The sequence below is a fragment of the Lathyrus oleraceus genome, chromosome 4 (genome assembly GCF_024323335.1).
Source record: "Lathyrus oleraceus cultivar Zhongwan6 chromosome 4, CAAS_Psat_ZW6_1.0, whole genome shotgun sequence".
Classification (NCBI taxonomy): domain Eukaryota; kingdom Viridiplantae; phylum Streptophyta; class Magnoliopsida; order Fabales; family Fabaceae; genus Lathyrus; species Lathyrus oleraceus.
Window position 1 is genome coordinate 144,143,994 of NC_066582.1, and position 18,039 is coordinate 144,162,032.

Genomic DNA, 18,039 nt, shown 5'->3' on the forward strand with positions numbered 1-18,039 from the left:
GAAGTGAAAAACGGACTAATAGGAAAGAAGAAAGAAATAGACCAATAGAAAAGTGAAATCTGGCATCAAAAAGTTTTGTAGTTGAATCTATAAAATGGAATATATTATTTACTAAAAAGTCTTTTCATTAGGCATAATATTTTGTGTTAGTAAAGGGTAAATTTGGGTGATTGGTTCCATGTTTTAGGAATGGGTAGGTAGTTGATGTTATATATATATATATATATATATATATATATATATATATATATATATATATATATATATATATATATATATATATATATATATATATATATATATATATATATATATATATATATATATATATATATATATATATATATATATATATATATATATATATATATATATATATATATATGTATGTATTATTGTGAATTTGGTGTAAAATGTTGATTTGGTTGTTTTTGGATACAGATTGTTATTACGATCTGTAACCAAATGGGATTTGGGAAAATCCCATTTGATTACTATTTGTTGAATCGATAAGTTTTTCGATTGAAATTTTGGTGACCGAATGGGATTTGTGGAAAATCCCTTTCCTGTATGATGAAATTGGTGGTTTTGGAATATTGTAAATATTTGTTAATTTTAGAAAAATGTTCTTTTTGGAAAAGTATAAAAAACATTGGCAGTGCAAAATTATTTTTCTATAAATAATCATTTTACCATAAGAAAAACATTTTTTTAAACATCACTTTTTTCCCTAAAAATATCTTTTTTTATGTCAAAAATTGATTTCTTTTAGATCGGACTCGCATGGCGGTACGGAAAAGTCGAAAATTCCAGAAAAAGTATGAAATTGTATGGAAAATTCGAATATTTGTAAAAATTAGACAATTGTATGGAATAGACGAAAATCTAAATCGCGAAAAAAATAATCGAAAAAATAGAAATCGACTATCGACCGACGATGACGGAATCGCATGGCGGCGGTGTTCCGGAGCAGTTCGGCGATTTTGGGAGTTTTTTGACATTTTCAGTTGTTTTTTACATTTTTCGAATTTTGAGGTCTTTTCCTTGACTTTCGAGTAATATTGAAGATAAATTGCATTACTTTGAGAATAACTCCCCTTTATGAATAAAATAAAATATCTATAATTTTTATTATAAAAAAAAATTGATGATATTTTGGAGTGATGAAATTGAAATACTATGGAAAATGGTGATTATTTTTGGAGACCTTTCATTGGTGATATATAGTTCATACTCACAATCTAATCTTGGTGAATAACTTTTGGTGATTTATGTTGGTTTTGGGTGAATTATATTGTATGACTATGAGCATTTCCATGCAGGCTTATACATTGAAGTTAAGAGGGACTTTAGTTCATTTTGGTGGCCTCGGATCTATTTGGTGGGATCGTTGGTCTAATTGAGAGACTAGAGACAGGTCTCAGATCTATTTGATGGGGATCGTCGATTTAGATGAGGGACCGAAGACCGTGGAAGAAATCAATAACATACCTCTGATATCCATAAAAACTTGGTACCACATGTTAGAAGTAATTCATTATTCAGAATCTTGTATTAGACAAAAGCAGTAGTTATAAGCTGTTTCAGAAGGTCTAGTGTTCAGAAGCTATAGGTTTCAGAAACCTTACTCAGCGTAGCTTAGAAGTTTCCTACTCAGAACTGGCTTAGCTTCCGAGTTTTAGAATTTGTTGTTTTGCTTACATGGCAGTTTGACTTGTGTATTTAAGCAACTCTTATAATCGTTTTTTAAAGAGAATATAACAACAAAATTTTCTTCCACCATTTTTGAGAGTTTGTTATAACCTTTTTCTATCTCTATCTCTCTTCTTCCATCTTCATCTCCATCTTCAACCTTGTGAACCAACAATTGATAAAATCTTGGTGAGAAACTTTGTCAGAACAAACAATCATTGAGAAGGTATTGAGATCTCTTACTCCTAAATTTAATTTCATTGTTGTAGTAATTGAACATTCTAAAGACCTAAGTACCTCTGAAAGAGAGGTAGAGTAGGCTCTGAAGGCGTCTTCTGGGAAGAAGAGTCAGAAGCAATCTTGGTTAGAAGCCAAGCAGAGACATGGTGGTGGTTTTCAGAAGTCAGAAGCCTCCAATTCTGATGAGAAGAAACAACCGAATGGAAAGGAAAAGTTTGACAAGAAGAAGGTTTAATGCTACTATTGTAAGAAGTTTCGCCATTTTGCTGCTGACTATTGGTCAAACATGGAAAGGAAATCAGAAGAAGCAAATATAGTCAGAGGAGATTATGATGATGAACCAGTTTTATTAATTACTTATGATGGTGCATATTTGATAGACCGGTGATATATGGACACTACCTGCTCAAATCATATAATTGGAAACAAACAATGACTGGTTGATTTTGACTCTAGAAAGAGGACAACGATCAGATGTGCTGATGATAAATACCTCAATGTTGAAGTATGGGAAATTTTAAAGTCAAGGTGAAGAATGATAAAACTGTTCTGATTAAGGATGTTTGATATGTTCCTAGCATGAAGAGAAATCTGATGAGTTTAGGTATGCTCATTGAGAAAGGTTTCTCAATTACTATGAAGAACAATCTCTTGAAGTTGTATGATTCTGATCAGAAGTTGATTATGCAATATGAGCAGGGAAGCAACAGAACATTCAAGGTGAATATGGAGACAACTGAAACTAAATACCTTAGTGCAGAAGGGGTTTAGGGTGTTACATAATCCCTATAAATAGACTACCCCTCGAAGGAAAAAGGGGATTAAGTCATATTCACATGATATTATTCAGATATCATTTCACTCTTATTAACCCTCAACACCAGTCATTTAACCGCCTTCCTACAACATAGCCGCACCAGCCGCTAGCAGGGCCTCTCACCTCACGTGAATTGGTCACTTAAAAAGTCTAAAAATCCACTATTACAGAGCTTCTCGCCACCGTGAACTATCCTTCGCTCCATTCATGTAACATATCTATTAGGATATCTAAATCTCCATACTCTTGTAAGGAAAACACTCACACACTTACTTTTTTGAATATATATATATATATATATATATATATATATATATATATATATATATATATATATATATATATATATATATATATATATATATATATATATATATAATTTTTTTTCATACGTGGCATCTCTATATAATATTTATGGTACTATAAAATAAAAATTCAAATTTAAATGAACCTACGCATGATCAGCATCTTCTAATTCTGTGACTTGTTCAGCAAGTCTTTTATCCTTATAAACATACCGCTTAGCACAAAACAAATAAATAACCAAATTTATACCACTCAAGAAAGCCAAGAGCCAATAGAAATTATAAAGTTTCCCCTGGTTAATGTTATCTGTAAGCCATGGGTGATGGTGACCAGTCACTTTCTGAACCAAAGTTACCAACAGAGTGCTAAAGAAAAATCCCAAAGACAAAGTACTCAAAAACAATCCTGTGCTCATGGTCTTCATCCCTTTAGGACATTCCCTTAAGAAAAAATCTAGTTGTCCCATATAAGTAAAAGCCTCACCTGACCCCACAACGAAGAACTGTGGGACCAACCAAAACACACTCATGGGAATCACCGACTTAGAAGAACTATGTGTCAAATCATGCAAATGTGCCATCCTCGTACGTTTTAAATCAATGACTGCTGCTGCAACCATTCCACAAATTGACAAGACTAAGCCAAGACCAATGCTTTGTAAAGGTGTTAGTCCTTGTGATTTGTTGAACATTTTTCTTCTTATGGGAAGAACGATTCGGTCATAAATTGGGATTGTTATGAGGATGCTACCTGTGAGAAAAGCAGTTAAAGAAGCTGGTGGGATTTGAAATGATTTTCCTATGTGACGTTTTAATGTTGTTGCTTGTGATACTGAGAATGTCACCATTTGTGCATGTACTGTCCAAAACATTATTGTTGTCGCCCATATTGGTAACATTCTGATTACTAATTTTACTTCTTCCACATCTGTTAACGTTGATATATCCCATTTTCTTACCACATTAACGTCTGTATTTGGATCCTTTATTGCTGCCTTGTCCAACAATCTGTTTCACATTTTTCAACAAAATATCCAATTAATTAATCAACTACTCAAACTGATTTCGCTGTGTCATTGTCTGGATCGTGTTCGGAATGTATGTGCTTCATAGATATAAGTATAATTATAAAGAAAACCAAATTCATACCGGAATTGCTTGCTATGAGGCAACATTTGTTTCTTGTTCGTCACGTCTTGATCTTTAAGATCATTCACATTATACAACAAAGACGAATCAGACGGCAACTCCAACTTCCTCTTCCTCCACGCTGCCACAAAAACCGCCGCAATCTGAGTTAAAGGACTCCCCACACGTTTCTTATACCGATACTTCTTTGTTCCCGACAAGAACACAAGAAGAGCTGCAACGATAGCACCCGCACAAATACTATATCCCCAGGCTCTTCCAAGATGATCTTGAATGTAGACAAGAATTGTCACTGCTAGTATTGAACCCATGCTTATGAAAAAATAAAACCAGCTGAAGAATTTCACCATTTGTTCTTTCTCTTCTTCGTTTGAATCGTCGAATTGGTCTGAACCGAAGCCGGAGACACTTGATTTTAAACCGCCGATTCCAAGTGCGAGTATGTAAAGAGCTGCGTATAGAACCGCTAGTTGTAGGCTGTTTGCTGGTTTGCAAGAGTTAGGACTGTTTTGTGAGCATGTTGGTGGATGAAGGCTTGGAATTTTTGTTGATATTGCCAAGAATATAACACCCTAGTATATGTATCAAGAAAAATATTATACTTATCTCCCAAAAAGTGAAATTTAATCTATTTATTTTTATAAATTTTACTAATTATCTTACAATTGCTTCAATAGTTCCAAAAATGGCTATGGTAAGGTATCTGTCAAAGAAATCATTGAGTGAAAGAATTAGTGATAAATTGCGGTTGCAGCATTGTTTACGACGACTCCATTAGCCTGCATGGAGGCATCATAACAACTATAGCTGCATCCGCAATTTAAAATGATACAGAAAAATCAAATACAATCAATAAACACAGAATAATGGATGAACACAAACCTTCCGATAAAAGTGTCGGCTACAAAACCACCAAACAAGCAGAGCATAAAAGAGGTTCCGACGAAGTTGGTGACAATATTGGAAGAGGCAGCACTTCCTAAGTGCATGGTACCAGTCAAATATGTCACCAAATTTACAGCTATACCCATTGTTGTTAACCTCTCACATACTTCTGATCCTGAAATTTTATATATTACCAAAAAGTCCATGTTATCTAACCATTGTTGTGAGTACTATTGTACAAAGAAAAATTAAAAATGATTTGAACAAAAGAAAGTACCTAAGATCATGGCAGATGTTGCCCAACCACCAGTTTTGGATCTGTCTGCAGGACGACCCTTGGAATCCCATGCATCTGGAACGGTTTGCCCCTGCGTTTGTGGGAGAGTATTCATTAGGAGGAAATAAGGAAATATGTATTGAGAATAAGATTTCGAAAATGTTACATATATAACATATATGTCTAACCAACCAATTACTTTAGAAATTATTTGAAAGTGAAATTTTGGATAAACATGACAGTTATATGAGGTAGAATAATAGAAATAGTTACATACGACAATATTTTTTTTTCTCAATTATTATCTATATTTGGCTCAAATATTCTTCCTAAACACATTGTATTCGACCTCATCTAGACTATTTGAATTGATTTAATTTAATAACAATATTTGATTCAAATATAGATAATTATTCAGTCCAAACAAAATTCTATTCAACTTTATTTACCCTATTTGAATTTATTTAATTTAATTTATTTATTACAATAAATTTTGTGACATTGTTTAAGAATCTTTAACAAAACAATTTATAATATTTTTTATAAAATAATTTAATTCAATTTTTAGTAATTTTCAAAATAACTTATGAAAATAATTTAGAACATATATAAAAATTATTTAAATTTAGTTTATTTTTCATTATAAAATCAATTTATATAAATTTATTATAAACAAATATGTTAATAAATATTTATAATATAAAGTATAAATACACTATTTACTTAAAAGTCTCGTAGATTCGTAGTATATTAAGATTCAAAAGTGGTATTTAGTACACATAGATGATAAGAGAATTATAGTTTTTTATCAAAGTTGTTAAGAAAAGTATCATATATATTTTGTAATAATTACTTGAATCACATTATATTTTAGATTGCATTCAACTATATATGTAATTTTAATACTTATTTATTTTATTATTATAATGTGTTGTATCAATTTATTATTTATTGGTTTTCAACTTTTAACAGTGTTTATTACTTTAATAAAGTCTATTTTTCATTTTATTTGTTTTAAAAATAATTAATACTCATTTTTTATGTAATATTATATTTTAAAAATATATGTTGGAATATTTTAATAAATTTGAATTTAATTACGATATTCGAACATCATTATATATATATATATATATATATATATATATATATATATATATATATATATATATATATATATATATATATATATATATATATATATATATATATATATATATATAGAATTGTATTAACTAATTATTAATTAGGAATCTTGATTGATGATCAAATTAAATAAAAAGATTAGTTAGATTTTTAGTTAAATAATTAATTATATATTTAACTAAACTATAAACATCAATACGAGTAGATGTCAAAGTGAAAAAGTCGGACCATGAGTCTCTCTTGTTCTCCCTCTCCTGCTCCGTGTTGCACTAAATCTAACCATTGAATTTATATTTTATTTATCTCTCCTCTAATTAGTTGTATTAATCAATTTTCTTAGTCATTTAATTTAAGATAGATCGATGGTTTAATGAAAAATGCAGGAGATGATCTTTATCTGAAAAAAAAAACTATTTCATAATAATAGAACTCTAATTGGCCAATCACTCTATGATACTGAGCTATAATTTCTAATACATCATACAAATTAGTAATTTTCTAAATTTTGGACTTTATTTTTAGGAAGAATATTAGCGGGATCATCGATTTTATATCTGCAAGCACATAAATTCATATTCTCCTTTTTTTATGATGAAAACACATCTTTTATGGTGGTTATAAAAAAGAAATAGATAGATAAAGAAGTGGAGTGGTTAAACTCTCCCTCACATGAGTAGAGAGTATGTTCTACTTCCCTTGAGAGTATACTTATTACCCTTTGTCATATGTAAAAAAGGGGGAAACATACATAACACATAGATCATAAAACATCATATACATAAAGGTAAGAAGAAGAGGGAGAACAGACTTATAAGTGTTGGTGTAAGCCCTAAAGGCCAATACTTTTGGTACTTGTATCGAATTATTTATTAATAATAAAAGGCTATTTCTTTATTATGTTTGTTTAATAAAGTTCCTAGAATAGCTAGTCCGTTTAATGTATCAAGTGTGACTTAATCATGAGATCCCATTAAACATAAGGACAATATTCTTAAAGTATCCGTAGTCGAGCTTTATTGTGAAGTGGGATAACATTAAATCATTAAGACTATTATATAGATAGACTGATGATCACATCTCATGGATCATGGATAAGGAGTTATCAAGTCTTAAAAATAGGTATGAATATTAAGAGTAATATTTATACTGGATTGACCTGCTATGAGAATACGATATAGAATGTTATGCAAAGTGTCATAAGTTATTCTCATGGTGTTAATGGTGTTTACCACCCTTCTGTAAGACCCCAATTTTGGCCCTAAGATCCCTCATGGCCCATAACATCTCATATCATGGCCTCAAGGATCATTGCATACCCTAGCTGTCCTCCTAGTGGGTGGGATACCTTGTGAGTGTGGTTCTTGATCACCAAGCATGTATAGCATTTGTGTGTCATTGCTTTTCATATGTTTACTAACCAAAAGTACAAAAATATTGTCATCTAACCTTGTTGCTTGCAGATGAAGCTAGCTAGGCCAAAGCAGTCAAATCAGACCTTGAGCAATAGATGGTGGCCATTCTTGAAGAATTTGGACACCATGATCATTCATAAAGAGTTCATATAACTTGTGGTATCATTTGGAAGCAAGATCTCAATTGAAAGAGGTTTGAAATTCATCAGAACATGGCCCAGTCAAGAAAAGTCAACAGAAGTCAGTTGTGGTCAACTGTGGATTTAATCAGTGATTTGATGATTGGAATTGGTTAAAAAGGTCTCATTCATGTCTATATAAACTTCATTTGGCATTTCAAAGATCAAGGTTGAAGGAATTGAAGTCAGACAAAAAGTTTCCCAAAATGGAAATGACCTGTAATTCTCACCTGCCAAAAATGGAAAGTTTTTCTCCCAAATATTACGTGTCCGTACAAGCTTCAAATCAAAATTTGTCCAACATGAAAGTTGAAGATCTTGTCCTCACCTTTCCAAAAAGTCCAAGAACTTGAAAATCCCATGTGTGGTTTGCAAGATATGGCTCAGTGAATTTCAAAAAAGACCCGTAATCAGGAGGCCATAACTTCTACATGGATTGTCCAAATTGCAAGTTCTTTATATGCACAAACTCCATTTGATATGTACTTTCATGGTGCATAATTGGATTTCTTTAAAAAAGCTCAATGCAAAAGCTCATTTTTGAAGTGAACTAATTAAAAGGGAGGGGCAAAATGGTCCAAAATGCAAAGTATGAAGAATTTGGACATGAGACTAATTCTATCAGCTTCCAAATGAGATTTGCAACTTGTTCAAAGTGATAAATTACTGCTGCAAGGTCTCTAACCATTCAAGGGCAAAAAAGGCCAAACCATGCATAAACTCATTTTTACTAATCACCATTTTTTTGCTAATTATGATTAAAGTTGGATTAAGAGCTTGGTATATATACTTAATCTCTAACAGAAATGAAAAACTAATCACAATTTACATCTAACAGAAAAATCAAAAAGCAAAAAAAAAACTCCAAATTCTCTCATTTTTGCTCCAACTTTCACAAGATTTTTTTTGATTCCTTCATCAAGATTTCACGAGTTTTTGTGCAAATTTTCTGTTGATCCATGACCTGCAGGTAGTGATGAACTTCTGTTGATGAAGATTGGAGCAAAACCTTGGCCGATCCTTGCTGTTACAAAGTCTTGAATGTCAATAGCAGTTGGTGATTCTGGAGGATCCGCGAATCTTTGAGCTGAAATCGCATCATCATTCACCTTCCACGACAATATTCCTCATCTGTTTTGCATTGTTGAGCTCGAAATCGCACGGAGTCGGCACTGCATTCCAAGAAAGGTTGGAAATCAAAACTCGTAGTTGTTCCAATTGTGTTAGGGATTCTGTAGACCATTCATTGTAGATCGTGTATCAACTTGTAGAATTGCAAATTGTTAGATATTGACTGATAAATTCGCGATTTAAGTTTAGATGCCATTCTTTCTTTCGTTCGATTCGCTTTATGATTGAATTTCTGGACGAAACCACATGCATATTTGTACTCCTGAGATCACGCCGGTTCCGACGGTGTGTAATTTGTTCGTTTTCGTTGCAATTCATCCGAAACCTAATTCTGGAATGAAGAACTCAAGAACAGCGATGAATGTTCAGATTTTCTGGAAAAAGCCATGCGTAGATCCGCTTCCGTCTGTTTCCAATTTCAATTCGTGTTTGCAAGCGCCAGGACCAATCGCTGCGCGCCACGTCAATTATTTACACGCTGCGTTTTGGCTTCTACATCCGTTATTACTGTTTTGCCATTATCATTCCAAATTAATTAAATCATCCAAATAATTCCTAAATAATATTTCAATAATTATTTCAAGACTTCAAAAAATCATAAAATCATCAATAATCATCCAAATAATTCAAGACTTTTTTTGTTAATCTTCATTTTTCATCTACTTTTTAATAGATACAAAAAATAAAATAGTGCTTGGTGGAATTTTTGATTGGTATAGAGGTCTTTACAATGTATGCCAATTTCACATGTTTTGACATTTTAATTGTAAAATCATCATGCCTTATCCAAATTAATTGAAATTTTAGGTGTAGATTCTTGACACTCTTCTGGAATTTTTGACATAGGATTTGTATTTTTTAGACCTCTGGTATTTTAGATATGATTTATTGAACTTGAATGTGATAAAATGTGACACAATTTGATATGCTATGTTTACCAATTATTTTTTCAGGCTTCCTTTTGGCCTATGGCCTTGAAATTTTGCATGAAGCACCTTTGACATGTTAACTTTCAACATGAATTTTTGTGGATTTTAATAATCCATTTTCTAATTGATTAGGATTTTTGTTGCTGCTTAGCATTTTTAGGGCTTTGTTTGTGTAACATTTTTTAGCATGTTGCCATATCCTCATCCCTAACCCTATGAACATGAAACTTGGTAGAGTAGTTCCTAACATGTTAAGCTTTCATTTGGCTTTGGTCCTACTCATTTCCCATTTAATGTCACTGTTTACCATTGGATTGAAGTTAGTGTACATTTTGTGACTTCATTTGGTTGTGTTTTTGCATGCCTTGACATGTTGAATTAATTCCCATAGCTCCACTAGTCCAAATGGCCTGAAAATTAACATGTAGCTTGTTGAATGTCCTCTGTTTAGGATATAATTTTTGTGGAATTTTCTATGCTGTTTTGATATTTTTTGTGATGTAATCATTCTGGTTGTCTATAGGTGGTTCAACATTGCTTACTTTGCCTTAATTTGTACATAAAATGAAATTGGTGTATGGTTTAGACATGAGCCCAATTGGGATCCCTTTGTAATTGAAATATTTTGGTTTTGATCATGATTTGCTTGCTGTTTTGGGATTTTTCCATCCTTTGGACCCTAGGCTTGGCCTAGTGGTCTCGTTACTTATGTTTGAGCTTGACTTTGACTTTTCAGGTTAAAAAGCTAATGCCTTAAGGAAGTTGATTCATATTTGAGTTGAATTCATTTGACTAACTCTTTGTGTTGTAGGGTGCTTGGTTCACTTGGTCCTTGTGCTATGCACATGTTGCACATTGTTGTTTGTACATTGATTGACTCTTATGTTGTTGTTTTGTTTATGTTGGGATGCTGATCATTTTGACTGATTCCAGGTACCCTTAGTTGCTCAGTTCTCTTAAGAACTTGCATTGCTTTGCTTAAATAGCAATTTGCATTTGAGGTATGCACCTCTTGTCTTCATGTAGTCTGGAGACCCGGCCCGTTATTTGGCCGGGCAAACTGTCTGAAGTCCTCCTTAAGAGGCAATGTTTGTGATTGTTTATGTTTGTCCCAAGCAGGAAAAGTCCTCATTCGAGGCAATTGGTGGATCAAAGAGATAAGTAGCCTATCTCCCACTATTCTGTGTGTCTTCTCCTTGCTCCCATTACATGGTTGTAGCATTGAGATCCAAACCCAAGATCTATCGAGTCCAATTGGGGAAAGAGTTCCATCTTTCTGAACTCCCCCACATTCTTATATTTACATGCTCTCTCGAACTTGAGATAGAAGCAATGAGGCACACCCCTCATATCCTTTCCTCTGCTTCACCTTAGCCCCCTCAATGGCAAGGTTAAGAGCGACACTTACCTATTACAGTGGACTTTCATAGTCAAACCCTTTGATTGAGCCTCCTTGTTTGGTTATAGAGTGTGCTATCTGATTATTTGTGATTTATTACTCATTTGTACACGATTGCCTGCATGCCTTAGTGCATTTACTATCATTCATTGCTCCTTGTAGCATGTCCATTATTTCATACCTATGTGATTTGTTTGACTACCCATTGAGGAACCAGTTATAAGTCCCTGTGAGTTGGCATCTGTTCCCATGACATGGAAGAGATAGAGTGTAAGACCTCATTGGTCACTCATATCTTCTTTGCTCTCTGTTTGAGCATTGTTGTTGTATGTGAGGATTCATTGTAAGTCCCTGTGATGTGGCATTTGTATTCCTAGGATCATACTGTGGAGGTTAACATAAGTCCAGATAGATTGGCAGTTGACTTCCCTGTTTTGTTTTTGTTTTATTCTGATGGAGATTAGTGTAAGTCCATAGAGTGGCTTCGGATATCCTTACTTGTTTTAGGAGACAGGTATAAGACCATTGAGTGGCATCCAGTATCCGCTTTTATTTACTTTCATCTGTTACCATGTTCAGATTATTGCTCATTTGTAGCCTATTCCTAAGGACCCACTTGAATCATCTTCTATATGATTTCAAGAGGCGGACCCTCCTAAGAAGTTTTACATACACACCATTCCATTCACCCCATTGTGTCCTACCTTTTCGCACATGTTTTAAAACTTTGAAATAAGTGTCGTGCAAACATTCTCACCTTCTTTCCAAATTAGAAACTTGGACCTTAAGTCCATGATTTTCCAAACTTCATTTTTGTAAATACTTCATTTTGAATTGACTTTAATCATACTTTGACCTTTTTGTAAATAACCCAAATAACTTCACCCATTCAAACGATTTTGTGGCTTTGTCCATTCTTGTTAATCTTTTCATGCATTAGCCATAGGTTTCAATTCTCATTGTGGTTGATGTAAACCTCACCCTATCCGTAGTGAGTCGACAATAAGACTTCCGTACTGAAAACAGGGTTAACCCCTCTAGTACGTCGAAGCTATCCTCGCATGGTGGATGTTGGTCTTGGTCGAGTTTTCTCCCATTGATAATGAAGAACCTTGAGTGCTATTGTTTAAAATTGAACTCACTAACTTTTGGAAATTTTTAGCCGAACTACGGCGTTTTGATCCTTACCTTTGATGGAAGGTACGTAGGCAACGGGTTCATCCGTTCGAACACAAAAATAATTAACTTGTACATTCTTTCCTCATCATCCCAATCATGTTTGCACAATACTTATGTCATGACAAATAATAATTTTCAAACAACAAAGTGTGAAAAGGGCTCCCTAGGAGTACCTAGGACGTGATGGGTGCCTAACACCTTCCCATTGCGTAATTTACCCCTTACCCAGACTCTCTGATCTTTTTCATTAGTTTTCTACGTGTAAAACTTCTTAGGTTTTTGTTCGCTTTTTAACCAGTCCTTAGGATAAATAAAAGTGCGGTGGCGACTCTATGTTTATTGTATACATTGCTTATGATTTAATTGATAGATCATACAGCGACGAATACACCGCTACACCTTCGACCTGAAACCACTATGGACCCTAGATGTAGAGTCGAGTGCCTTATTGCTGATCAAACATTGTCCGTAACTAGATGACCATAAAGACAGTTGATGGGTACTCCACGAAGCATTTGAGGGACATGAATGACCTAGATCAAATTTGCTCATCCTGCATAACAAGATAGATGTCTACGGGCCCAATATTGAACTGGACAAGGATGACACAGTCTATGCCTTGTGTTCAATATAGACATAAGGGCAAAAGGGTAATTGTACACATAAGTATTATCATAAAAGGATTTGTCAGATCACATGACACTTTCATGTCTTGTGTAACAGTGATGTGTTGCTAGATACCGCTTAATATTTATTATGTTAAATACGTGATTTAATATAATTGTTAATGTCGCGAAAACCTACAGGGTCACACACAAAAGGACAGAATAATGAGAGAAAAAGTAAATAAGGAACACTGTAAGATACAGTGCACTTAAGTGAATTATAGAATATCGTAAGGTACAGTGTACTTAAGTAGAATACGAAATATGGTAAGGTACCATGCGCTTAAGTGATTTTGGAATATCATAAGATATGGGCCACATACACTTAAGTGGGTTTTTTAGCTTGCAGCCCACACAAGTGGTTCTATAAATAGAACCCTTGTGCATAAGCATTTATGTCGTTGTAATTTCGTTTCTCTCTCTCTCTCTCTCTCTCTCTCTCTCTCTCTCTCTCTCTTGAAGCCTTCATTCGTAGCAGCTAGCACTGAGATTGAAGAAATTCGTTCGTGTGGACTGAGTAGAGGCGTTGTCACCATTCAACGTTCGTGATCGCTCCGTAGATCTGGATCAAAGGTTTCAATCGCCACAAGAGGTAACGATTCTATCACTGATCATGTCCATTCATAAGGATTACTAAAGGAGATAAATTTTAAATTCCGCTGCGTTTTGGATCGTTATTCTCCTTCAGTGGTATCAGAGCCACTTACGAAACCATGAATCTGATAGCTGCTTATTTTCTGTATTTTCTGTATTAATATGATTAAAAGACATAATGAATCAAAGAATAAACGAATAATTAAAATTTGGCATCATGTGTGTACGATTTGGATGATTGATGTTGACTATGCTTCGGAATGCGATGTTAGTATGGTGAAGCAGCGATACATCGGTCGTCCATAGGTTACGCAATTGAGATCGATCAAGTTATATATATGATACAAATAATCCTGATGCAAAATACGGTATATATGATATACTGTTTCTGTTTTGTTCATTCAAACACTTAATGGTTGTTTTCCTTTGAGTGATCAATGGTCATTTTCTTCTTGACCCGACATTATTATGGTGAAGCAATGGCATGTTGATCAATCATACTAAATTAACAATCGATGTGTGTTTGAAGGTCTGAAATTGGTGCATTAGGGTTCATGACGATACAATGGTTGTGTTGTCAAAGAGTTATACAATTAGGGTTGTGACTGCGCAAAAGTTGTGCTTGCGCAAGAGTTGTGCTTTAAAGTATCAAGTGTTGATAAAAAATCGACGCCGATTTCAAATAAATTGTTCATTAAAATTTTGTGTCGGGGCGCTGCCCCTTACAACCCTGCCGGGCAGCGGAACCCCTGGCTAATTCTGCGTAAAGTGATCGGTCGCTAAAATTTAATTTGGTTTATTTAATTAACAGAATTTAAACTAATAATAATAATGTGTTTATTATTATTGTCTTGTGGTGATCGATTATGGCCTCAGTTTTCCTTTATTTTGTTTTGAGATTTTAAAATACCACACATGTGTCGTGCCTCTCTTTTAATCTCTTAATGTAACTTCTCTTCTCATCTCACTCCCTCGTATGTAAAACGAGTTTCTTTTATGTAATGTAATGTTATGAAGAAAGAGAAGAATACAATATCAAAGGAGGACAACCTTGAAGATCTTGCTTGGAGAAGCTTAGATCGTTATTAGGTTAGTGTAAGACCCTAATTTTGACCCTAAGATCCCTCATGCTACCTCATCATATGCATTAGCATTGGGATCATACCTTGACATCCTCCTTACCCCTCTTTCATTGGGCTTGTTTTGGGAGAGATCACCAAGCACTATGTGATTGTATCATACTTGTATTTTATCATCTTTACTAACCAAAATACCAAAAAAATATGTCTTTGCATTTGTCTAACTCTTTTGTAGGTAGGGCATGATCACCATTGATCAATCAAGTTCACATCTAGGGTTTAACACCCTCATAGCTAAGAGCTCAACCAAGGAATGATCCATAATGTCTCTAAGCATCATATATGAGTACCCATGATCTATACATGTTATTTTGATCAAGACTTCTTCAAGAGTTTGGAATTGGTTTGCATTGGAAACCCTAGTTCATCTGGATATCTTGAGTAACTTCTTCAACAAGATTCTTCACCAATTGATTAAATACTTCAAGGTACACTTCAAATTTCATAATCTTATACATATATGATCTCCCATGAGCCTAAAAAGTCAAGAGAATGGCAAGTTAGCAAGTTGGTTGATGGTAGTTGGCCAGATGAATTCATATGATCAAAACTGGGTCCCCCTAGACCTTATCTCCTATACTTTTCATCATATGAAAATTATTCCAAGAGAAACGTTACTCTAAATGACATTATAAACAACTTTCACGTTGAGGTCTAGAGCTAGTTTTGCTTGGAAAGTCATTTTTTATGTTGAAACATTATAGGTCATTTTATCTAAACCCTAATTTGAAAGTCAACTTCCCAAGGCCATAACTTGCTCAATTTTTATGAGATGAAATATTTCCGAGTTGAGCAATCAAATTAAAGGTGTCTAATTCAACTTTTATGTTTGGAGTAAGAGCTAAATCAACTTTTATGAGCATGTGATATGAGGATACGTTATAGGTCATTTTGGACCAATACCATTGAACAAGTGATTTTCCTCAACTTCAAAAATGCATAACTCATTCATCTCAAATCTAAATGATGTCAAATTGGTGACCATTTTAATGTATTTGAAATGTATACAACTTTGATGAAGACACTTTTCTCATTTGGAACTCACATAAAAAGTTAGCCAAGGTGGAATAATTGAACGTATGGCTTGACACTTAGAAAATATTTTGACATGTTGAAATTTCCAAACTTCCAAACTTCCACCTCAAAATTCACCATGATACAAGTTCCAAATGGAAAATTGTTCAACATAAGTGTTGTTCCTCTTTATATAACCTTTCCAAACAATCCAAATTCATTCATTTTGGACAAAGTTTGAGGGGTCTGTGCATGGCCTGAACAGGGTTGTATCAGTTGGCAAGAATCATGCTTCAAACATTCAAATATCTTTGCCTTACAATGCAATCTTCATTCAGACCTCATTTCAGTTGATTTTGGACCTATTTGAGTTGCTTCATGGGCATGCACATTCCCATGCAAGCGTGTACCTCACATTGCCAATTTTGGAAGTATTTTCAAGTGTGCAAATAACACTTACCATTTGCTATAAATAGAGGTCCATTGCTTCAGTTTCAGGGACCTTACGCGCTAGCTTTGCCTCCAACCATTGAAACCCTCACAATTCAAAGGAAAACATGATAAATTTCACTTGAAATTTGAGTTTGAATCCCACCTTTTGGAGATTCAAAAACTCTAGGATCCAAAGATTTGCACCATTACCAATCTACTTATGCAAGCTCCATAAGCAAGATCAAGCACGATTTGAAGCAAGAGAGATCCATTTCTGCACAGCATTGAAGGTATTTTTCCAGATTTTTTTTCTTCAATTCTCTCTCAATTCTCATTAATTCTCTTGGATCCTTGGTTGTCTGAAGTCCTACCAATGTAGGCAAGAAGATTGAGTTGCTTTGAGGTCAAATCGAAGTAACTCAATTCACACACCTCAAAATTCAACTCCACGTATCTCTCTATATATTTGGAGTTAGGTTAAATTGAGGTGATATTCGTGATCTACACCATTTTTTCTTTAAGATCATGTCCTCCTTTTTATTTATGTTATGGTGATGAAAGAACCAGTCCGGCCAGGGTCATCAGAGAAGATGACCGGCCTTTGGCTCCGGCGATGAGCTAAAAGTGTTCTGAGCCATTGCATGGATTCAAAATGTTTTAATCAGAGACGTTGCTTGTGAAGACCAAGTGTGTAGCGCACTGACTAGTGCGCACCATGGAATGCGCGTTTCTCACCACTTGATCTGCCACCTCAATTAATGAGGGAGATCAAGTGGTCCACGTTTTTTTAATTATCTGATTTTTATTTTTATTTCTCCTATTTTCATTAATTCATATTCATTTTAATATTGATCCAAAAAATAGTTTCACCAAAAAAATTTAAATAAAATCCTCTTTCATTTTCTGAATTAAAATTATTTTTTGGATCATTATTAATATTTTCATGATTTAATTGATTTTGTGAATATTTTTAATTGTTTAAAAATACTTTTAGGTTTCCAAAAGTTCTGAAATTTTTTCTCCAAGGTCCTTTGACCTTGTTTGACCTATGATAAATCTCATGGCCATTTATTTGGTGTTTTGATGAGGTTTTAGGAAATTGACCAACCATATTTAATTTAATGCATTATTTTTATTATATTTAATTCAATAAATGCCAAATTAATTGTGTAGAGCCATTTTAATTGACTTTGTCAGTTTGACTTGTGTTGTTGGGCCTTGGTCAAGGTTGATTTGACTTTGTTAGGTTAAGATCATTGGATTTAGGGGATTGATGGAATGTACATTCCATCTCCCAAAATAAATGTATGATCTTAACTTGGTAAAAGTCCTCCTTTGTCCAATTTGTGTTTGATACATTCCCCCCTCCCTCTTCATCTTATTCCCATTCTTTGTGCATTCATGTCATGGACCTATAATATCTCTATATCATAAGGCTAGTTGATTGCAAAATCA

At 33.8% G+C, this 18,039-nt stretch overlaps 1 protein-coding gene across 1 annotated transcript; it reads right to left on the bottom strand.

The window, feature by feature from the left end:
• Positions 1–3,200: 3,200 nt before the first annotated feature.
• LOC127136431 (protein NRT1/ PTR FAMILY 6.3) lies at positions 3,201–5,503 on the bottom strand. The gene is made up of 5 exons (XM_051062987.1): positions 5,366–5,503; positions 5,086–5,263; positions 4,867–4,906; positions 4,204–4,775; positions 3,201–4,062 (listed from the first exon to the last, which is right to left on the bottom strand). The coding sequence occupies exons 1-5, from the start codon at positions 5,478–5,480 to the stop codon at positions 3,201–3,203; spliced, it is 1,767 nt and encodes a 588-aa protein (XP_050918944.1). The 5' UTR covers positions 5,481–5,503.
• Positions 5,504–18,039: the final 12,536 nt, after the last annotated feature.